Source organism: Physeter macrocephalus, chromosome 19 (genome assembly GCF_002837175.3).
Source record: "Physeter macrocephalus isolate SW-GA chromosome 19, ASM283717v5, whole genome shotgun sequence".
In the NCBI taxonomy this organism is placed as follows: Eukaryota; Metazoa; Chordata; class Mammalia; order Artiodactyla; family Physeteridae; genus Physeter; species Physeter macrocephalus.
In genome coordinates this window covers 19,267,252-19,290,211 of record NC_041232.1, presented here as the reverse complement: position 1 = coordinate 19,290,211, position 22,960 = coordinate 19,267,252, and the positions used below count along the sequence as shown (strand labels likewise).

The 22,960-nt window shown below is 52.2% G+C and overlaps 2 protein-coding genes across 5 annotated transcripts in view; one reads left to right on the top strand and one right to left on the bottom strand.

Annotated features, from left to right (window-relative positions):
* The first annotated feature begins 684 nt into the window (after positions 1–684).
* CDK2AP1 (cyclin dependent kinase 2 associated protein 1) lies at positions 685–10,552 on the top strand. Its single transcript, XM_024121093.1, has 4 exons — positions 685–1,029; positions 5,545–5,642; positions 7,231–7,357; positions 9,740–10,552. The coding sequence occupies exons 1-4, from the start codon at positions 975–977 to the stop codon at positions 9,805–9,807; spliced, it is 348 nt and encodes a 115-aa protein (XP_023976861.1). The 5' UTR covers positions 685–974; the 3' UTR covers positions 9,808–10,552.
* Positions 10,553–12,745: 2,193 nt separating this feature from the next.
* Positions 12,746–22,960, bottom strand: part of MTRFR (mitochondrial translation release factor in rescue) — a 33,593-nt gene continuing 23,378 nt past the window's right edge. For 2 of the 4 annotated variants that reach the window (XM_028479889.2, XM_007104556.4), the window contains exons 2-3: positions 14,907–15,214; positions 12,746–13,130 (exon numbers count right to left, since the gene is read on the bottom strand). In XM_028479889.2, the coding sequence (XP_028335690.1) occupies positions 12,888–13,130; positions 14,907–15,188 (525 nt within the window). In that variant the 5' untranslated portion in view covers positions 15,189–15,214 and the 3' untranslated portion in view covers positions 12,746–12,887. The other 2 variants (XM_028479890.2, XM_007104555.3) reach the window with 2 other exon arrangements.

Sequence of the window (22,960 nt, the reverse complement as noted above, 5' to 3'; positions counted from 1 at the left end):
CGGCTGGGGTCCGTCGGAGGAGGATCAAAAATTGCAATGTAAAATCCAGGAGAGAGAAAACTTTGTCAAGTTTATTTTGGTACCCTTAGCGCCGGGAACAGTGCCCGGCACAGAGTAGGCGCTTCTTAGATAGTTGAATGAGTTAAGATGCAAAATTATGTAGATGTGAGGGTGTATTTCCCAGGGGAGGAGGCCTCTGGGTTTTGCCCAGTCTCAAAGGAGTCTAGGCCGCCAAGGGGTTAAAAACCACTTAATACCGACAGGGACATGAAATTCATTTTAAATCAATGTCAAGAACTGGTTGTTCTTATGCTGGGGAGTAGCCAGACCTCGGCGTCTGGAATGATCTACGTGCTTAAAAATACCACTCGCCACCATTTTCTCCAGGTAATTTTCCATCCCTGCCCCCACAGTCAAGGGGAAAAAAAGTAATTCTGCAATCCTACCTAGCTTACAAAAAAAAAAAAAAAAAAAAAAAAAATTAATCGGTACAAGCACAAATCTCCAGGCGCCGCCGGCGCAGAAGAAGAAAGGGACCCACGCGGGCCTCGGGCGCCGCCGGGACCCCAGCCCCCCAAACTTTGCCAAGTTGCGGGCGCCGAGCGCGCCCGGAGGCGCGGGGCGCGGCCGCGGGCGGAGCCGCCCCCTGACGCCGGGCCGCGGCGCGCCGGGCCGCCCCCTCCCGGCCCGGGCCGGCCCCGCTGGCTCCGCTCAAAGTTTGCGGCCGCCCTTGCGCCCGCGCGCCCGCCCGATGTATGGGTGATATACTGCAGCGGGTGTCAGGGTGAGGGACGGCCATATTTGCCGGTGCGGCCCGAGCCGTCAACAACAAAAAGTGCGCGGGAGCTCGGCGGGCGCACGGACGGGCGCACGGACGCTGGGGCCGCCTCGCCGCCGCCCGGCCTCGCCGCCTTCGCCGCCGCCCTCGCGGGCCGGGCCCCGCTGCGCCCCGGCGCGCCCCGCCGCTCGGGGGGATGTCTTACAAACCGAACTTGACCGCGCACATGCCCGCCGCCTCCCTCAACGCCGGTGAGTGAGTGCGCCCCGCGGGCCGCGCGCGCCGCGCCCCAAGTGCCGCCAAGTTGGGGGTCCGCGCGCCCGGCCCCGGCTCCCGGGGGCCCGCGGCGGCCGGGGTCGCTGGGCACCGGGTCCCGGCCCGGGGCAGCGCGGCCGCCGCCGCCATGATTCCGGTGCCCGCGCTGCCAAAGTTCTCGGGTGCGCCCCGCTCCGGGCCTCGGGGCCGGGCCGGGGCCCGGGGCCCGGGCGGCCGCCGCGGTCCCCCCCACGCCGGCGGCCGAGGGCTCGTGGGGAGCGCGGCGAGCGAGGGCGGGGGAGGCTTTCTCGGCTCCTTTTTCCTCGGCTTTTGGGCGGCTCGGCGAGGGCCCCTGCCGGCGGGAGTCGGGAGCGGCCGGGCCGCGCCGGGAGCGGGGCGCCGGGACCCCGGCGCGGGCCGCCCTTAGGGAGCTGGGGGCACGTCCGGGCAGGGGGCCTGGGCGGTAGGGGTGCACGTGAGCAAGCCCGGGCCACGCGCGGGCGGCGCTGCGGGGCGGCGAGCGTGCCAGGTGAAGCCGCCCCCGAGGGAGCGGGGCCGCCGGGGTCACCGGCGGTGCGGGGGAGATCGTCGGTGGGCGCCCGCGCGGCCTGGCGCGCGGGACGGGGCTCCCAAAACGGGGCGCACGGGAGGTCCCTTCAGGCGTGCGCGGAGTGAGAGAAGTTGGAGGAGATCGGGGGCCTCGGAGCGCCTGGAGGCCGCGGCTGGGGGCGTCGTTTCAGCGGGGCCCCCGCATCTTGGAGCCCCCAAGTCTGGGTTTGGAAGGCCCCCTCCTTCGGAAGCCGGAGGGGCCGTCCTCTCCTTTCCCGGGGGCTGGAGCTGGGCGGTCCCAGGAAACTCCTGCAGAAGTTGTCAGGCAGCTTTAGGCTGTGCCTAGGGTCTTGCCCCAGGGACCGAGGGCGATAGGTGAAATTGTGGGTTCAGAGGGGACCGGCTTTGTCCCTTCACCAAGGTTCTTCTCCTTTAGACTCTTGATGGGAAACAAACTTCCAAAAAAGCGAGGTGCATGGAGGGGGCTTGGCAGGGAGGGGATTGGCCTTGCTGGTCAGAAATGCCACGCTGGCAGTTGGCCGAAAGTTTTGGGCCTTGTCTCCGAATGTTGATTCCATAACTCCAAAAATCTGAAGAGGGCCCCAGGAAAGCAGTATATGTATATGCATATATATGTGTAGGGGTGTGTGTGTGCGTGTGCGTGTGTGCGTGTGTGTGTGTATTTCACTTCTTGGACACAGATTTGGGGATTGGAAAGGGTTAAGATTCAGGGGCTGGAAGGATGGGGTAGGGGATAGTTGAGTTGGTCGCATGTGGGCGCTAAGCCCCCAGAGCCCCTGTTTTCTCCTCAGATGTTCTCACCTCTTCTGGGGTCTGCACACTTTACTTACCAAGACGGGCTTTGTGGCCATAGTATTTCTCACTGCCTCCCTCATCTGATTCTGGGGTGGGATGGGTGGAGGGTCTTGCTGCCAGCCCGGACTGGCGGGAAATCTCAGGCCGGCCCTGGTGTAGTTGAGGCTGGCGCCCTGAGCGGGGCCCTTCGGGGACTGGGGTCACAGAGTGACAGAGGCACCCGCTGGGGACCCCCGAAGCCCTGCTCTGGGCTGGCTAGCACCTGTACACAGATTTTCTTCTTTCTCCTGCGGTGAACTCCAGGAGGACTGCTGAGGTCCCCAGGTCTCTGGTGTTTTGGTGGGGCCGCCCCCCTCCCCGTGGACCCCTTTAGAAAGGCCGGATCTCCCCGTGCCATTTGCATCCAAGATGGACTCTCCGCCGCCGCTCCTCCGGCTTCCTTGTCATCATCCCTCACACCCTGCAGCCCTGCCTCCTGCTCGAGAGTTGCCAAGCCTCGGCCTGGCCGGCGGTGGCAGTGGCGGAGTTAGACAAAGCCCCCGCCTCCCCGCCGGAGAGCCCCCCCAGGCGCCCCAAGTGGCGGGAAGGCCGCCAGCTCCCCAGGCCCGGGCGCTCTTTGTCTGGCTTGGGGGCGGGGAGCCGCGCCTGGCCCCAGGAGCTGCTGGCCTCTGCCGGGCCCTCCCTGGGCCCCGCGCCCTCCCTGGGCCCCGCACGCTGCGCGCATTGTCTGCGATGCTCCGCGACGGCTGTGCTCCCGCCCCCTGGTTTTCTCCTAGGCCGCCGGCCGCTGTGTCTGCAGGAAGGTGTGGGCATGAGTGGGGCTCGGGGCCCTCCCGCCAGCTCTCTCCAGGGCCACAGACACCCCCCTCTGAACACCGAGTAAGGGACTGGCGCTGGCACAGAGTCGGGGTCGCCTACCACGTCACCCAGGCCGTGGGAAAGTCAAGCTCGGAGCTGTTGCCTGACTCCCCGTCCCCATCCCCCAAGCCCCCAGCCCCCCAACCCATTCCTCCTCCTCCCCTCAGCCCCCCAGGACCTCACCCCAGCACCACGGAGGAGCAGGATCTAGGGCCTTGAGACACTCTGTTGGGAACCATCACCTCAAACAGACGGAGAAACTGAGGCCCAGAGAGGGAAGGGCCTTGTCTTAGGTCACACAGCCGGGCATGGCACAGCTGGACGGGCCCCTAGTCCAAGCCCTTGGCTGTGGGAGAGAAGATGGGCCGGGGAGGCAAGAAATACAGACTTGCAGCGAGAGAAGGAGGGCAGGAGGTGGTGCAGAGAATGAACCGGAGGTGTCCAGCTCACCTCCTGCCAGGGAGTTGGAATCTTCTAGATGGCTTGAAGTGCCGAGCAGTGCAGTAGACCCCCCTCTCCCCCCGCAGTCTTGCATTTAGCATCCTGGCCTTACAGAGAGGCGTAATAAGTTGTGGTGGTCGGGACTTGAACCCTGGCCTGGGGCAGCAAAGCCTGAGCTACCCAGACCACACTCACCGCCCACATCAGAAGGTCAGGAAATTGGGGTTTGGCTGATGTGGTGAGGGGAGCTGGGGGTCACCCGCCCTGCCACATTCCTGTGTTCTGGCCACTGCACACCCGCGGTTGCTTCAGACGGAGGTGTGGTTCTGTAGCACAGGTGTTTCAGCTACCCCACTGTAGAGGCGTCGTAATGAGGCTCGGAGGAGCGCAGTGCTGCTGTGCCCAGTCCCCAGCTTAGAGGTGGCAGAATTCATGTTTCCTGACTGGGCATCCTGTGTTTGAACATAAATCTGGGTCCCAGTGGAGAAATCCAGGCAGGCCTGAGACCGAGGAAGACACATTGGGTACCAAGCTGTCTACAGCTCCTGGACAGACAGAGGTACAGGTGGGGTGTGTTAGTCTCTTCTGTGCTGTGTGGCCTGGGGCAGTGCCCGCCCTCTCTGGTCTGTTTCTCTCTGCAGTGCAGGGCTCCAGGGCCCCTTCCAGCTCCAGCAGCCTGAGCTGCTGAACTTCCCTCCTCCCCTGCCCCCTCCCCTTGCCCACGCCAGATGAGCAGCTGGTCGGTTTGGCCGGCCTGGCACCAGCTGTCCATCCCCGGGGCCAAGTCTGCAGAGCCCGCTGTGTGCGTGAGAGAGAGACAGTTTGGCTCCGAGGAAGGCAGGCAGAGGGGAAGCTGCTCCCTGGCCGGGCGTGGAGGCATGCGGGCAGCTGCTGAGGAGGGCTAGGTAGATTCTCCATGGTTACCGCTGTTCGTAATTCTGCAGGACATCCTTTACTCGCTAATGACCACTCGGACGCCATTATGGGTCTGCATGTTTCCAGCTACTGAGCTGGAGCTGGAAAATTCCCTGCGGAGGGCCTCCCCACCCCCCATGCAGGAGAATCCGTTCTGAGCTGGGCCCTGGCCCCCCGTGGTCCCTCTGCTGAGGGACAGTGTCTCCCAGTGTTACAGGCCGTAAGTGGGGTCTTACGCCTCCTCCGTGGGGGTGAAGCCAGCCGGGCATCGATTCACACTGCCCAGAGTCTTGTCCCCTCTTTGGGGAGGGGCGACAGGAGCTCAGAGAGGTTGAGGGGCTTGTCCGAGGACACACAGACAGGCTGTGATGTGCTCCAGATTCCTGACTTTGTGTCCAGTACCCCAGTCCCCAGCCAGGGTTGGGTCTCACAACCTCCAGATCTTCCCCTGTCTTCCTCACCATATACTGCAGCAGAGGTTTGGGCACACAGGAAGTCTCAGCCCAGGTGTGGACCAGCCTTAGTAGCAGATGGGCTCTTGTGGCAGCCATGTGTCTCTAGGATATCAACCTCTGTGGAGCAGGACCCAGGAAAAGGGGACTTGCAAGGGTTAGGCTGAGAATAGCAGCAGCTTTCGTCTTTGCTACCAGTTTTGACTGCATGTATGCGAAGGATTTCTGTGATTGATTAGCAATGTCTGCTGTGGTGATGGGCGTGAAGAGCAGTGGTCTGTTAGCTACATTTTACCATCAATCATCTACGCTGAGTATCAGCCGTGGCCAAACTAGAGGACAGGAATAGGGTTCTGTGTCGTCGGAGACAAAAGACCACTGTTGATGGCATGAGTTCTGGGCAGGGGGACTCAGAGTCCTTACCGTGGATACAGTTAGCCGAGGCTACTTGATTACTGACTCTTGTCTCCTCCCCCGTAGCTGGGAGTGTCCACCCGCCCTCCACCAGTATGGCAACGTCTTCACAGTACCGCCAGCTGCTGAGTGACTACGGGCCGCCATCTCTAGGCTACACCCAGGTACGGCAGCGGGGGTGGGAAGTGCGGTGGGAGGGGCCCTAGGGGCGGCCTGGGCCAGAGGGGAAGTGGTGAAAGGAGTAGAAATGATGGAGCTGTCATCTGAGCTTCCTCAACCCAGGGCTCAGGGCATCAGAATGGAGAAGTGGCAGGGAGTTTCATGGGGGGCACCGAGTGACAGGAAGGGGTGGGAGAGCCTAAAGAAGGCTGGAAGCCCTGAGAGCCACAGTTCCCAATGGGGCCACCACCCCACGTGTGTCCCTGGTGGGCCTCCTCGTGCCCGGTCCCTGGGGAAGTGAGGTCTGGCCTTGACTCTGGATCTGAGCTTGGACAGAGGAGAGGGGCCCTGCTCCCACTCACTCCCCACAAGGTTGTGGGCCTGCAGGGAGGACGGGCCGATATCCTAGTGGAGTCCAGGTGCGTTGCACCGAGAGCTGCTGGCCCCTCAGTTTTACGCCTGCTTTACACCGGGTTCCACCAGTTACGGGACTGTGGACCGCCCCTGCCCCAACCTCGCCGAGACTTGCTTTCCCCACCGGGTTGGCGGGCCCTCCGGGGAGGCGGCTGCTGGCCGCCAGGGAGGTGCTGCCCCGCGGTGGGGGGGACCCGGGCCGCCAGCCGGGAGATTCCCGTGGCTGCCCCTCGCGTTCCGAGGTCGCCACGGAGGCCGGCCCCACGGATGAGGCGGCGGCTGGGAGCCGTGCCCCGCCAGGCCGTCCTGCCCCCGGAGGGGAGGCGGGCACGGGCGAGGCCCCCCTGAAGAGGTGGTGGTGGGAGGCTGCTGAGGAGCTGGAGGAGGAGGAGGAAGGACCAGGAGGCCAAGAGGCAGAGGCGGCAGAGGAGGGCGGAGCAGGCGAGGGCCTGGCGGGGAGGTGGCCGTCCTGATGCAGCTGTGGCGGGGGGAGGGGGGGAGGGGGGGGCAGAGGAAGAGGAGGAGGAAGCCCGGAGGCCCGGCTGAGGCCCGAGCGGGCGGCTTTGGCCCACAGGCCGACGGGACCCCAGCTTCCCTGATCCGGGTGTTTGCTCGGGCTGTTCGTGGGGTTCTGGAGAGAAAGGGTTTCTGTGTGGTGGGCCCTGCCTGCGGGGGAGGATGGATGAATTTAAATACATTCTGGGCTCTGTCTGGGTGGTCTCTGGTAGTTTTTGTGGTCCTGCTGACCCCACGTGCGGCCTCCATCTCTTCCGCCCACTCTGGACCCACAGCACCCCCCTCCCCCCAGCACTTGCCCACCCATCGGCTCCTTCAAGGAAATTCTGTGAACACTTTCCTATCGACAAGGCAGTTTTGTTGTTTTTTTTTTCGTTTGAGATGACAAAAGGGCTTTCTGCAGACTGCTGGGTGGTTGCCTTGAGTGTGCGGGGACAGTGGAGAGGGCCGGCCCCCTGCTCTGTGGTTGTCGCCCAGGTGGGCCGTGCCTGGCCGCAGCTGCCCTGGAGTCTGGGCCAGGCCGCCCTCCCTCCACCACCTGCCCCCGGCTCGGGCCTCTCCCCAGCCCTGCGCTCGTGCAGCTGACATGCCGTGGGGTCCTGACCACGGCATTGGGGTCAGGTTGAGTTCAATCCTTCTGAACCCTTTTCTTTCTGATTCTAGGGAACTGGGAACAGCCAGGTACCCCAGAGCAAATACGCTGAGCTGTTGGCCATCATCGAAGAGCTGGGGAAAGAGATCAGACCCACCTACGCGGGCAGCAAGAGCGCGATGGAGAGACTAAAACGAGGTAAGTCGTGGGCCCGGGGCTCCCCTGACAGGTGACGCCTCGCTGCTGGCGGACCCCACGGCACTGGCCTAGTAACCGTCCTGAAAGATTTTCTGGGGAAAGCGGAGGGTGGCAGACGGAAGAGTCCCCCGCGGCACAGGGGCTCCCGCTTTCTTACAGAATTACCGTTGGCTGTGGAGGTGTCAGGCTGGGTGAGCGGGTCTGTGGGATGTGCATCTGATGGAAGGGGCTTGGCGGCCAGTTGTCAGATGCAGCGTCTAAGAAGGGAATCCCCAGGACTCCCCTGGCGGTCCAGTGGTTAGGACTCCACACTTCCACTGCAGCGGCCTCGGGTTCAATCCCTGGTCGGGGAACTAAGATCCTGCAAGCCTCGTGGTGCGGCCAGAAAAAAAAAAAAGTCTTTGTACCCAGATCCTGCAGCTCTGCCTCTCGCCCGCTCTGTTCCCGTTGGCCGACACTGGCCCTAGGAGCCCTGGGCGGCCCAATAAGGTAGGCTCCCAACTTGGGTGAGGCCAGTGACACGAGGCCGAGGGGGCCTGCATTGCCCTCTGCTGTCCTCTTTGGAGCGGGGCCCAGGGGGGCGTGTGGTCCGACCCAGTCTGGGGCAGGAGAGTGAGAACGCTTTGAAGTTCTTTCCTGATTGAAGAGGGAGGGAGGGCGGGAGGATGGTGCCACAGGGAGAAAGTGACTCACGTGGAGAGGTGACTGGCCAGCTGACTTCAGAAGGCAGAGAAATAGGTTGGTTTTTGCTGCTTCATGAAGTGAAAGCGGCGTGGAGAGGAGAAAAGGATTTCTATTTTGGAAGGTGGCAGTTCAGAGCACGGTGGCTCATGTGTGAATTTAATTTTAGGAGGTTTTTTTTTTTTTTTTTTTTTTTTAAGGTTAGAGAAGCAAATTTGGAGAAAATCGAGAGGGGAATGTTCTGTGGCTATAAATCTGGGGCGTGACAGGGGGGCTGCAGTTGAGGCCACGGCTCCAGTGATGGGCGAGGCCGGCTGAGGACAGGCTCCCACCCAGAGCAGCGGGCCAGTTCATGACACCTTTGTGAAGAGACTGACCGACTGCAGAGCTGGATCGGGGAATAACAGGCACAGGTGTGGGGAGGGGGGCTGGCGGTTAGAGGCTGGAACGGAAGAGCGCTCAGGGGAGAGAAGGAGCTTAACCCCCAGTCCAGCCCTGGGGGTCAGGTGGGCACCGCTCTTCCCATGGTCCTGGTAACGGGAGTGCCGGTTACCTGATTGCAAATGCCTGGGAAGATGCTGGACCCCGCAGTCTTTCTGACAGGCGACCTGCAGCCTCCCAACAAAACTGGCAGCTCAGGTCAACACATGGATACACCTGGTGACCGCTTCAGGGCACATCCTGGGCGAGCAGCTGGTCCCACAGTCACCCTGACCAGTAAGATGGCCAAGTTTACATCATAGCAAGTAAGAAGGGTCATAGGGCGCAAGGGAGTCAAGCGCCAAGAATGTTTTTTGCGGTTTTTAATGGTGAAAATAATAAGATGTTGTGACGTGAAAATTATGTGAAATTCAGACTTGAGTGTTGTAAGTAAAGACTTGTTGGAACATGGCCACACCCACTGCTTATTAATGTCTGCGGCTGCTGTCACAGTACAATGGCAGAGTGGAGTAGCTGCAACAGTGGCTACGCAGCCCTTTCCAGAGAGTCTTCAGAAGCTCTGGGGGGTAAGATTTGTGAGGCGGGGACACCTGAGTGACTTGGGGTGTCATTCCCAGTGCCCTCTGGGGGGTCAGCTCTTGGAAGGAGTAGATTCTTGATGTCTATTAAAATGAAATCAATATTTCATGAAGTTCAGTAAAGTCAAAAAAGAAAAAAAAAAACAAAAACCCAAACAAGCAATAGATAACTCCCAAACCATAGAGATAAAAGATGAGGGGAGAATAATAGTGCAGAAGATGGCACCTGTCCCCTGGGGGGAAGGACAAAGCAGTGGACCAAGGTGGCCTGAGCATTCATCTCGCACCCGAACCAGGCAGGCTGCCTGACATTGTCAAGCCCTTTCTAGAATTTAGGAAAAATAATGGTTTGAAGGCGTGGAAATCTCCAAAGTGGGTCCCTATTTAAAGAACTTGGGTGGGGACACACTTATTCCTATCATCTGGATGGTATAACATGGTTCAAATAGAGAGTCATGTCATGAAAAGAGAGCTTGCTGGCTGTCACCTTGAGCATGGGAAGAAACTTTTAGGGAGACGTGAAGAGGGGTTTTGGCTTCAAGGGGTGGGATGGGGTTTGGGTTGTTGGATGCAGGTCCCGAGTTTCCTCCAGTCCGAGGGTTTCGCGGCTGGTTTGGAAGGACCCTCCTCCTCTTCTGGAATGGGTGCTGCTGGCTGACGCCCGCCTCTGCTTCTCTTCCAGGCATCATCCACGCTCGAGGATTGGTGCGGGAGTGCTTGGCTGAAACAGAACGGAATGCCAGGTCCTAGCTGCCTTGTGAGCCTGGACGGTTTTCCATCTTCTTCGGAGAGAAGAAGTTACAGTTCATCTCCCCTGTTCAGATGAAACTTTTGTTTTCAAAATGGTAACAGTTTGGTTTCTCCTCCCCCCGCCCCTCCCATGGTTCACTAGGCTCCGAATCTACAGTCTGTAAGATTGAGGAAAGATTTTGCAGTTGATTGGGAGTTACATTTTAAATAGTTAGGAACTACCCAGGTGTTTATTGTTGTTTTTTAAAGCATTGATTCAAAAGATGCACGTAAAAATTACCTATCTTACAGCAAACTAGTTTGCCTCCAAGATACCAGTGTGTCTCACTCTCCTCTTTTGAATACATTTATGTTACCCGGATTGTTCTTTGTTCCTTTTCATAAGCTGATACAACTTGAAGGGTTTTTCTTGTAGCGCGGACTTGACAGCACACTTAACTAGTAGCTGGTCCCCTCGTTTCCCATACACTATAGATTCTGCTTAACGTAAATTCTTTTTTGCTTAAGCATTTGCATGACTATTAGTGCTTTGAAGTCAATTTTTTAAATGCACAAGTTATACATACAGAAGAAAGAGCAACCTCCCAAACCAAACCTAACAAGGATCCCCGAAATTTTTCCTGAGACTGTATGTCGATTTCAGTTCTGCCTTTCCTGTAAGTTGATCCAGACATCTGGAAGAAAATGGAACTGTTTGCATCTTTGTATTTATTACTCGATGTAATAAAGCTTATTTTCATTAACAGCTTGTATTAAGATGTGGGTTCCGCAAATTCTTGGTGGTATTTTAAAGAACAGCTCCTCAGCGAGAGTCGGGAGAGACCTGTCAAAGGGCATTTTCCCACCTGGTCCAGAAACATTTTGCGTGACCATATCAGTAGCACAACAGGTCAGGGACAGGATGTGTCGGTTAAGTCAGAAGGCAGGGGTCAGGTGAAGCTGCGTTATGGCTGGGTCTTAACTGCAGCAGATGTTAAGTGTGTGCCAGGAGGGAAAACAAGAGTAAAGGCAATGTTACTGATTTCGCCCTTTCTGTGCTGCCCCAAGTTAGGCCATTCTGTTTTTAGGAACTTATCCTGTGAGCATTTAAACTCAAGCTAGCTACTTCACGCTGTTCTCACTGAAGAGCTACCTGCTCTGGTGCTGGGAAAGCTGGGTTGCCTCAGATGCACTGAGAATTCGTGGGGTGGTCCCCAGCACTGCCTTCCAAAGGGACTCGGAGGTCATCCTTACTCTCTTCCTTAGGCACTGATCCCAATGTAATGAGGATTTACCGTGGTGAGGGTCGACTAAGACAAAAGGAGGGACGTGGTCACTTTCACAGGCATGAGGCCAGCTCCCAGCCATGACAGCTCTAAAGGCCGGAGGAATGGGTACGAGGCAGTCGGCTTGTCTGCATCTCCTTCGCGGACGTGACAGGAAATTCAGAAAGGTTCAAGGGAGACAGAAATGAAAGCTTCTGTCCCTCTTGTCTGAAGCTCCCCAAATTCCCTTCCACTATTACGGTCTTCTGTGTACCATTCCAGATACTTCACTTGGCTCCCTTCTAAAAGGAGGCTGGAACTGGGAAGGGCCCTGCACACTGCGACCAGAGGTCGAGAGCCTTGCGTAGAGCTAAACTTCCAAACCAGGCTACTCCGAGGTGAGAAGACCGACCCTTACCTGGCTTCTTTACAGGTAACTTTATTTGGATGCATGCAGTCTGGTCTTCACTGATGAGGCAGACCCTGTGTTTGACAGTGGCCTTCTCACCTCACGGTTTGTTTCCCTACTAGTTTTATGCATAAACTTCCAGATGTGTTCTAACAAACCATGCCTGAAAACCCCCAAACAATTTGTAAGGTCAGATCCAGCTTGCAGGATGGTATCAAGCAAATCCACAAACCCAAGCTTCCGAAACCTCATCTTTTATAAACCTACTACTTGTAAATCAGCACACAGAGAATGACATGTGTATTTCCACATCAGAGAGGTGACTTGTCAACATACAGTCTATTAAGCTAATGGGGTAAATGAGCAAGTAACTTACTAACTTGTACGTCTTTTGCCATCTTGTTTTCTTTTGTTCTCTTAATGACATCTATGTATCACTGAGCAGTGACCTTCCAGCAGATGACAAGGAGGCACTAAATGCTTGTTTGACTCAATTCTATAGTTTTCCATAAAAAGTCCATTATTAACATTAATGCTTTTTTTCAGAAAATATTTTCATTTGGGAATTCCCTGGCGGTCCAGTGGTTAGGCCTCTGCGCTCTCACTGCCGGGGCGCAGGTTCAGTCCCTGGTCGGGGAAGTAAGTTCCCACAAGCCTCATGGTGCAGCCAGAAAAAAAAGCAACTTTCATTTCTAACCTCTGATAACAAAACAAGATACAGTCACACAAATGTATAGCTTAAAAGGTGACATACTTCTACCATCCAGGTCAAGAAATAGAACTCTGTCAGCCGCCCAGAAGCCCCTCCAAGCCCCGCGTCACAATGACAGCCTTTCCTCCCCCCAAAAGTGCCCTTGTCCTTCTACAGTAATGACTTCCTCGTGTTTCTTTTTACAGTTTTATTCTCAAAGTGTGCATTGCTATTCACTACAGTTTGTCTGCTGTTTAGAAACTCTGCTGTCTCTGGAGCCCGTCACAGCTGCGCTGGTGGTGGAGCTCACGCCATCCCTGGAGGCATCTGGCAGGTTCTTTTTTTAAAATTAATTAATTAATTTTTGGCTGCATTGGGTCTTCGTTGCTGCGCGCGGGCTTTCTCTAGTTGCGGCGAGCGGGGGCTACTCTTTGTTGCAGTGTGCCCGCTTCTCATTGCGGTGGCTTCTCTTGTTGCGGAGCACGGGCTCTAGGTGTGCAGGCTTCAGTAGTTGTGGCTCGCGGGCTCTAGAGCGCAGGCTCAGTAGTTGTGGCACACAGACTTAGTTGCTCTGCGGCGTGTGGGATCCGCAGGCTCTGTAGTTGTGGCACACAGACTTAGTTGCTCTGCGGCGTGTGGGATCCTCCCAGACCAGGGCTCGAACCTGTGTCCCCTGCATCGGCAGGTGGATTCTTAACCACTGCGCCACCAGGGAAGTCCCATCCGGCAGGTTCTTTCAGTCAGAATCTGCAGTCCTTTCTCTGGGCACATTTTTACCTGATTCCCATTGTTCTTTCAGGAGTTTCTTTTTCTCTAGGGTCTCCTTTGCTCTTTTTTTCCTTTCTTGCTTTCTCTTCTCTGCCTCTCGTTTTTCTTTGTAAACAGGACTGTTTTCACCGTTGTAGAAAACATCCACTTTCTCTTGCAGGATTCTCCGAGCTAGCTTTCTGTTTTGATCGACGGATCTAGTCTGGTGGCACTGTAAGAGATAATATTTCATAATGTGAAAGCCAGTGTGTTCTGGACAGGACCTCAGGAATCATTCAATTCAACCTAGTCCCTTTATAGAGGGGTCAGGCCCGCAGAGGGAAAGCCACTTGTCAGGAGTCCCAGTAGGTCGGTGACGGGACGAAGGCCATACCCTTTCCTGCCTCTGCTCCGCCCCGCCCAGCCCCACACCCCAGCTGTATTATGTGGCTTTCACTGTGACTATTCCAATATTAGGAGTGTTGTTTTGTTTAGAAGTAACAATAGCCTTCAAATAACTTAAAGTTCCCAAATAATTTGAAAACATCAACCAGTATGTCTAAGCAAGCCCTTGGTGTGCCCCATTTATAAATGTAAACTTCCCTCTGAAGGAGGAAAATAGCCTCTTTATTATTAGTCAGCCATAATATTCATTACGTAATATCTCCGTTATCACTGGTGAGTGCCTTGCAAAGCAATTTGATGAAAGAAATTCTGTTAAATTAGGATGAGAGAATAGCACCCAAAGCAAACTTGGAGTAACCTGTATAAAACAGGTTTCAGAATTTTATTTGTTGCTCATGAATGTCACTTTTTTCGAGGAGGAAAAGGAAAATGATGGAGATTTTCACTAATATGCTCTTGGCTCAAAAACGTGGCAGCGAAGAACAGCTGTGAGGAACAGACTTTGGGTTCGGTCTGGGCTGACTCTCCTGCAGGTGCAGGAGCCTCCGTGTGCCTCAGATTCCACATGGTGAGTGTAGGCTTGTGACGATTAAGAGTTAACTCGAGGGCTTCCCTGGTGGCGCAGTGGTTGCGCGTCCGCCTGCCGATGCAGGGGAACCGGGTTCGCGCCCCGGTCTGGGAGGATCCCACATGCCGCGGAGCGGCTGGGCCCGTGAGCCATGGCCGCTGGGCCTGCGCGTCCGGAGCCTGTGCTCTGCAACGGGAGAGGCCACAACAGAGGGAGGCCTGCATACCACAAAAAAAAAAAGTGTTAACTCGAATGTGAAGTGGCTCAGAACAGGGCCGGCCACAAGCTCACGTGATATCTAAGTACTTGCGAAAGGTGCCGCTGGTGTGCGAAAACCTGCTCTCTCTGCTGTGCCTCGAGGCTCGTGCTGCCTTCAGGGCCCTGGGGATTCGGAATGGACTGGCAGTTCCACAGAGGCAGTGGGCCGCTACCAAACCAGGAAACAGGAGAAAAGCACTGCACCATTTCCTAGAGGTTCAGAATGTATTGACAGCTGGCGATATTTTGATCAGAGGTTGGTTTTTTATATTCAGAAGGAAGACTCCTACAGGCAGCTGTGCCTGGCGTTTTTCCTCTGAGGGCTGAAATCGGGTTGCCCACGTTATCTCACTCGGTCCTTCTCCAGAAGGGTCGGTGTCACTGACATTTACCAAAGAGGGGACGGAGGGACATGGAGAACGCGACCATCTGAGCGATCAGCCAGGTGGCTAAGGGCTGAGGCCACCGGCGGACAGCCTGGGCCCGCGTGCTGCTTGGGGGCTGGAGCCCACGGCAGTGCCGCAGAGCTTTCTGCAGCCACCCTGCAGCCCAGTGGCTCGACGAGAACCGTGGCCTGCCAAGTTCAAGGACAGCAGCAGTAAGAGCGCAGCTGCAAAGGATCCTGGAAGGAGGCTCCTGACGCCTGCAGGAGGTTCTGCCTGGGAGGAACGCTCGGGACCGGGCACGAGACCTGCAGTCCCTCTACTGCCGGGTCATGGTGAGAACAAGTTTTCACTCAGGAGAAACCAGGGGACCCCCCCGGCCTCCTTCGTCTACCTTGACGACGATGCCTGAGGGGACGTGCCTGAGCACCACGCAGTTGCTTGTTTTGTTGGTTGCCTGGCCCCCTGGCCCACGTCCTTTCACAAACTGCTCTTCAAGTTCACTCTCATCCAGGGAGAGCAGAGCAGGGTGGTCCTTCTTGCCTGCCGCCTGGACTGCAGCGACCGCTGTTCCCGGGGATAAGAGTTCCGGCTTCTCGCGGAGCCGGAATCCCCAGGGCACCGTGCACACTCTGGTCAGTGGGGTAGGAAAACGGAACAGGCCCGGGGTGCTCATAGCGCGTGGCTCTGCGTGCTCAGGACCTGAGTAAGACAGCAAAGACGGCCCTTCAGCCTTGTTTGCGCTCAAGATTATACCGCAGGTTCTAAAATCACCTTTTATGAACCAGTTCAAACGATGACCACCCATCTGGCAGGCAGGGGATTTAGGAAATTAGTGCAGACAGGATACTCGGCAACACACACCTCTCCCCGGCCCTGCATTGTCCACCGTGTTCTCAGCAGTACATGCCTTGCCAACTGATAAATATTTTCTTATAACAGACCAAAAATGTCTTCAGAGCACCCAGAAGTGTTGTTTTCTCAGGAAGGGGAGGCTTTGAGTGTAAAATTCAAAAGAACAGGGCTGTAATTTGATAAGGAAATATTACATAGTACATCACACAAGAATTAGGATCTGAGTCAAGGGACATTATTTAAGTGTGTGAGAATCTTTGAAATCAAAATGGAAAGACGACAGTACGTGATAGTCTATTTTATAGCTTGAGCTTAAACAGTCTGACACAGTAAATATCACTATCAATCAATGTCATGATTGTTTTTTCATGTTTCCAGTTTCATGGATTTGAATAGGAACATCTGTTCCCTCAGGAGCACTGCCAATCACATGATCCAACTGGTACTCATCCTTAGAAGCACCAAGTCAACTGATTTCTATTAAGGTGCCTGTTAGGTTCAAAGTATGAGGTGAGGTATAGGGAGTGACGTGAGGTCAAAGAGAGCAAGACGCTATCTTCATGGAGCTCACAGTCTAGTCGGAGAAGATATTCAAGAAAGCGGGAGGTGCTGAACGAGAGATTTCAGTAACTACTCGAGACTAGCCTAAGGCTGAAATGTCTTAGTTGACAAATGAATAGTATAGAGAATAATAGCCATGAGGGTATGGTGAATCTCACAGGCCTTTGCTTTTTTTCCGAGGGGAGGAGGGCAGAGGATCTGAAAGGTATCACCTCTTTTCAGAGATCTACATATTCCCCATGTGAATGGGGTCGGGGCGGGGGAGTCACAACCTTCGCCCATTTTCTCATCTGGAAAATGGGGGGAATAAGCCCTCTCCATGCATCCCACACAGGCTTAGAGTAAAATCAGAGAAAACAGTATTCTGGAAAGGGCTTTGCTGATACCTCTGAAAAGGCATGAGACTGGTTTTTAGCAAAATCCCTGTCACCAGGGCTTTCCCGGTGGCACAGTGGTTGAGAGTCCGCCTGCCAATGCAGGGGACATGGGTTCGAGCCCTGGTCCGGGAAGATCCCACATGCCGTGGAGTGGCTAGGCCCGTGAGCCACAACTACTGAGCCTGCGCCCTAGAGCCCACGAGCCACAACTACTGAGCCCGTGTGCCACAACTACTGAAGCCTGTGCGCCTAGAGCCCGTGCTCCACAACAAGAGAAGCCACCGCAATGAGAAGCCCACGCACTGCAATGAAGAGTAGCCTCCGCTCACAACTAGAGAAAGCCTGGGCACAGCAACGAAGACCCAACGCAGCCAAAAATGAATTAAAAAAAAAAAAAAACTTAAAAAAAAAAATCCCTGTCACCCAGGCAGATTTGGGGAACTAAGAATGTGCCATTCGCATAATACTTCTTGATCGAGGATTATGTAGGCACTAAAAACAGATATATTGCTCTTTTTAACAACTGCTTCCTGTGAGGCTCTAAACAGCTTCTTTTACCACTTGAAACCTTGTAAATTCTAGTTCATGGCAACTGGTCTCTAACACAGGTAGGAACTGGAGTTCACCTAAGGCAACTTCCTCAGCCAAAAGTAACGTACCATCCACCAAATTATTTCACTAGGTTTCTCTCGGCTCATTTACCTTTCACCCACCAGCAGTTCTGATGGCTAACATCCACTGGGCCCAACACTGATCTCTAGATAAGCTTAATGCAGAAACATGCTAGCAGGCATTGCTTCCTTGTAAATATGTGCATTTTCTGTTACTTGAAATCCAAGTGCCTTTCTCAGTTATCCGTACAGATGACACTGGTCATTTTTAGAATGAATACAGTATTCTTCATCTCCTATCTCTATGTCTATGGAAAATAAATAGAATGAAATATACTGTTCAAGCTTTAGGCCAATGCTAGTCTTCAATCCTATGACTGACATATCTTCTTTGTGAAAAGTATGACGTTCAGCATGTTCTGAGCAGGTTCTGTCAGTCCCGGTGGATGATAATTAAGGTGGCGTTGGTTCGTAATGTGCTCTGTGGCTACCAAGGGAGATATTTTGAAACACAGTATGCCAGTGAAAGTGGTGCTTTAAAAACTGCTTCTGTTTACTGTGTGTGAAATTTGTCAGAAGTATCCTCAGGAAAAGATAAACCCAGGCACATTCTCTGAAATCTCTGCAACAAAGAATCCACTCCCCTATAATGATTAAATGAATGAGACTAAGTTGATGTCCAAAATTTCCCTCCCCTTATTTCTGCATTCAATCTGCAGAACAGAATTCCTTTGTGTATCAGACAGTGTCTAGTCCCTGGATTAGGTTCATGGAACAGGAGCCCAGTACCTCTCTTGGGGCTTCTCTTCCGTTAGTAAATCTGACTAGGCAGGATGGCAGTGGAATATAGTGCAGCGACAAAGAAAGGATGCAGGTCTGAGACGGGGTGAAACTCCCAGACAAAGGGCGGAGAGGACAGCGCTTTTCTCAGCTGCTTTGTCACCAGCCCACTGTGTTTCAAATCTACCTTTCTGTCCTAGTTCAGAGCTGACACACACAGGAAGGTCTCCCACCCAACTGGAGTTCGAGAAGGTCCCCAGTGTTCAGTTACTGGCTGCTTTGTTTAACAGCTAACTCCAACAGCCAATAGGACGATTCCAAATACTTTTAGTATCTCCTGGAGCTCTGGCTCTACTCCAATGGTGGCTAAAAATGACAAACACACCCATGGTTCCACTTCCCCGAAGCCCAAAGAATATGGATTAGATTTCAGTTTTTGTGATACCCACAGAGCAACCCAAAGTCTTCAGGGAACAATAAAAGCAGCTCAAATTAGAGCTCATCGTGACATTAAAAAAAGAGAAAAAGAAAAATGGTAACAAGCGGTGTGCGTAAGGGGAAACCCGCAGTCACGACAGCGCGCCCCGATTCCCCCCCATGACTGAGCGTCGGGCCCGGCTGGCTCTCCACCCCAGCTCCCCTCGGCTCTGCTCTTCCTTGGAGGATGGCGTCTGCACTAAACAGCTGGCTGCAATTTAGGTTAAAGCCACGCTCTCCCTCACTTGGTCAAGTTAAGAGATGACAGGGCTGACACCTTTAAAACAGGCAATGTTAATTTGTTCAGTGAATATTTTCAACATCTACTATGTGCCACATGCATGGGCCTCGATGAGTCCAATGAGCCTGTAGCATAAAAGAAAAATTAAGACATCCATAAGTAAGATGCATGCCAGAGCCTGGAATGGATGACACGCCATAGAGCAGTGGTTCCCAGACTTCACTGTGCTCCCAAGTCACCAGAAGGCTGGTTATTGGGACTTGGAAGCTGCATCCTATTAGGCGCCTTTCTTCCTGACTGGATCCAGCTGGTACACAGTTCCTCCTCTGGCTTCCACAATCAGCCCAAACCAAGACTGACACCTAGCTCATGGGTGGCATGCTCAGCTCTGGAATGTGGCCTGTGACCAGAGCAAACAATCATATTTAAACAAGATGCAGTGAGGTGAGGCTTGTTTCACCAACAGCTGAAATGCTCTGGAGAGCGGAAAGGGGATGCTACTGCCTTTGTGTCTCTGAAACACAGACAGAGGATATTTGAATCTGGAAGACACAGGATTTTAACTCTGGACCCACCTCTGGATACCATTTGCCTAAAATTCACTGTTTAAGTATTTTTTAGAAAGGTAGAGTACTAGTTTCTCTTAGCCACAACTTTCATGGTGTATCAACCTTGCAGAAATGTCATCCAAACTAACCGAAAGAACAGACGCAGCGATTCGCTGAAATGGGGTGCTTTAGGAAAGAAGACTGTTAAAGCTCTCACGGCTCGAACTTTCATGCACGAATTCCCTAGGGATCCTGTTAAATAGGATACGGCTCATTAGGGCTGGGGTGGGGCCTGAGACTCTGCATTTCTAACCAGCCCCCAGGTGAGGTGGTTGCTGCCTGCAGTCCTGGCTCTTAAGATCGTCTGACTGCTGGATGAAAGCCCCACGATCGTGATGGCAATGCTGGAGATGGAGAAGGTGTAAAGGAGAGAACAGGCGGGAGAGGAAGAGAAGACGAATATCGAATTGAGCGAAAAGAACAGGTGAAATGGTCACAAGGGGATTGAGAAACTGGGTCATCTGAAAAAAGAACATCAATAACGTTGCTTCTATTGCATTAAATTTTTTTAAGCTGCCTTTTTCTTTAAGTCTTTACTGAATTTGTTACAATATTGCTTGTTTTATGTTTTGTTTTTTTAGTGGGAGGCATGTGGGATCTTAGCTCCCCGACCTGGGATTGAACCTGCATCCCCTGCATTGGAAGGTGAAGTCTCAACCACTGGACCGCTAGGGAAGTCCCCTGCATTAATGTTCTAGAACAGCACTATCCAATAGAAATATAGTGCAAGCCACATGTGAAATTCTAAATTTTCTTATAGTCACGTTAAAAATAGTAAAAAGCAACTGATGAATTTCAATATACTTTATTTCATCCAATATATCCCAAATATTATTACTTCAACATATAATCTGCTGTCACAGCAGCGACAGCACCGTCTGGGAGCTTGTTAGGGATGAAGAATCGCAGGACCTTCTAAATGAGAACCTGTGTGTTTTTTTGTTTTGGCTGTGCCGCACGGCTTGCTGGATCTCAGCTCCCCAACCAGGGATCGAACCCAGGCCCACAGCAGTGAAAGCACAGAGTCCTAACCACTGGACCACCAGGGAAGTCCCCCAGAGAACCTGTGTTTTAATAAGATCCTCAAGTGATTCAGAGGCACATTGAAGTTTGAGAAGCAAAGGACACAGGAATTAGCAAGTTCTTCCACCTGCTAGGACAGACACTTTTAAGAGCTATTGTTTCTTATGTTTATAATGTTTAAAAAGTTGAGACCAGGGCTCCCCTGGTGGCTCAGTGGTTGAGAGTCCGGCTGCCGATGCAGGGGACGCGGGTTTGTGCCCCGGTCTGGGAAGATCCCACATGCCGCGGAGCGGCTGGGCCCGTGAGACATGGCCGCTGAGCCTGCGCGTCCGGAGCCTGTGCTCTGCAACGGGAGAGGCCACAACAGTGAGAGGCCCGTGTACCGCAAAAAAAAAAAAAAAAAAAAAGTTGAGACCAGAATTCAGGAGTGCTGATTACCTGCTTAGCCATGGTCTTGCTTCCCCCTCCCGAATAAGGAGATAAAATAGGTCTCAAAAACAATGACCTAATCAATGGTGAAGGACCAAACACAGTGAGCTTTAAAAAGACAAAATGGCCAGCTGATGGCACCAGAAGCTAAGTGAGAGGATGGTTTTCTGTGAAATGCTTAATAATAATCTATGTTTCAAAAGTGTGTTTTGGTGCTCCCCGAATGGGAGTAAAGATAAAGCAGCCTTTCTCTCCTTTTCACATCTAGTTCATCCTCCTGTTCTAGTTGCCTGAAATCCTTACGAGGGCTGGAACAACACCTCCCCAAACAGAACCCCTGGGAACTTTGGCTCAGGCTTGAAACAGACCCTGTCATTTCCTAGGCTGGGGGCTCTACACTGAAGATAGAGCACCTTTCAGCCACAGTAAGTGAGTGTTTCCAGAGAATTATTTCTCACCTAAGAAAATCACAATGGACTGAGCAGGAAAGGACAACAGAGCTGCTATCCTTGATTTGGGAGGACAAGAGGAAAAGAAAACTCCTCTGAGTTTGGTCTAAATTTAATAGGCTTACTGCTGCACAGCTCAAGAGACACTAAAGAAGTAGATAAAAAGAAAAGCTTTCAATTCATACAATACCAACATCCTGTTCAGTTTTTTTTTAAACAGAAAACTTCAAATCCACAATTACACCTGTCCTATTTGGGTGCACCACTATGATTTTCTTCTATTTATGGCACCTAACAGGAACGTTATAATTTATCAACTACAAGACAAACACATTAAAAAAGCAGCAATAACTACACTCCACGTTTTCCTCTAAAAGTCTCAAAGACTCTGTTACCATTAATGATGCTTTGTATTTGTTTAGGACTTAGGTTTTCAAAGCACGTTCAAATATGTTATCGTAGTGAATATTTCATACAAATAAAGAAAAGAAGGGATGTATACTATGTGGAATATTTCAGGAAGACTAATTTTGGAAGAACATTAGGTAATCCATTTTTTTAAACTAAATTTGTCCTTCCTGCCGCTTGTTTCTTTACCTTTCCTAACATCTCCAGCTTTGCTCTTCCCCCAGCTCCGTAGAAAGCGTTAGCTCATTTAACTCAACATTCTTCTTGACCCCTCCTCTCGCTTTTTTGTCCCTGAAAGGCCATACTGCTTTGTAGTCAGCGTGACCTGCGTCAACGCCTTGCTACTCACTGTGCAACTCTGGCCACGTTTCTACATCTGTAAAACAGAGGTAATACCACCGAGGGAGAGAAAAAAATCGTACACGTCGCCACAAATGTAAAGCGCTTAGGATCCCTAAATTACAAAGCTCAGAAACCTCTGGCTAACACACTACAAGCCCAATCTGCAAACGGATTATTTCATGGACTTTTGTTTTAGAAGTTCAGTGAAAAGGTATCTAGAAAATGACGTGCAAACAATTTTACTTAGCATGGTCCAATTTAAGAAATACTTGGAAACCATGAAATTACTGAAGATATGCTGTTTAGTGAGGTCATAATTGTGGTCTATGAAATCAGGTGCCAAAGAGATAATTATGATGCCAAGAACATAGCGTGACTTCCCAGAAGGTTCAAATTGAAAGATAAAAACTACCTTCATCACAGCAAGTCCTGGTTTAAACATAGAGATCTTTAGTAATTATCTGATATAGTAAAAAAAAAATCATGGACAGAAAAGATGAAAAAAGTCACGTTTAAATGTACACCTGATTATTCTTTTTCATCTTCAATGGTTAAACTATAAAGTTTTAGAGTTCCTCATTTTTGCTGTGGAGGACGTCCCTCCTCCAACCCCCGCCAGTGACAAGCTGTTTTGTATATAAAAATGAATAACACAGAGTAACACCCTGGTTAACAAACATTAAATGCCTCAGGCCATTAGCAGCCACTATTACTGAACAGCCTAATCTTATCCCAATCAGAGTGAAAGATCTCCACTCAAAAGCATCAGCGTGGCAAAAGAGGAGTACTTGAGCAATACAAAGATGTTATAATAAAATCATACAATTTTTTTTGATACTGAGCTCCATGAGCTGTTTGTATATTTTGGAGATTAATCCTTTGTCTGTTGTTTCATTTGCAAATATTTTCTCCCATTCTGAGGGTTGTCTTTTTGTCTTGTTTATGGTTTCCTTTACTGTGCACTCTTATAAGGGCATAAAATAGTGGTGTAAGCTTGTATACAAATAATGCAAAATCTCGAGTATGAGGAGAGGGGGGGTTAAATTAAGATAAATAGTTCTTACACTTAATATATACTTGAATTTCTGACACCTTCTACTTCTGTTTTCTATATTCAGAAATAATTTCTATGGACTTTAAAAACCTCTCTGTTTTTATAAAGCTTCTCTCAAGGCTAATTAATCAAAAGCAGTTTCCACTCTGAATTTGTTAAAATTGAGACGCTACCAAAGAGCTTAACCTAAATTAAAAAATAAGGTGTGAATAACCTTACCAAAATATTTTGTA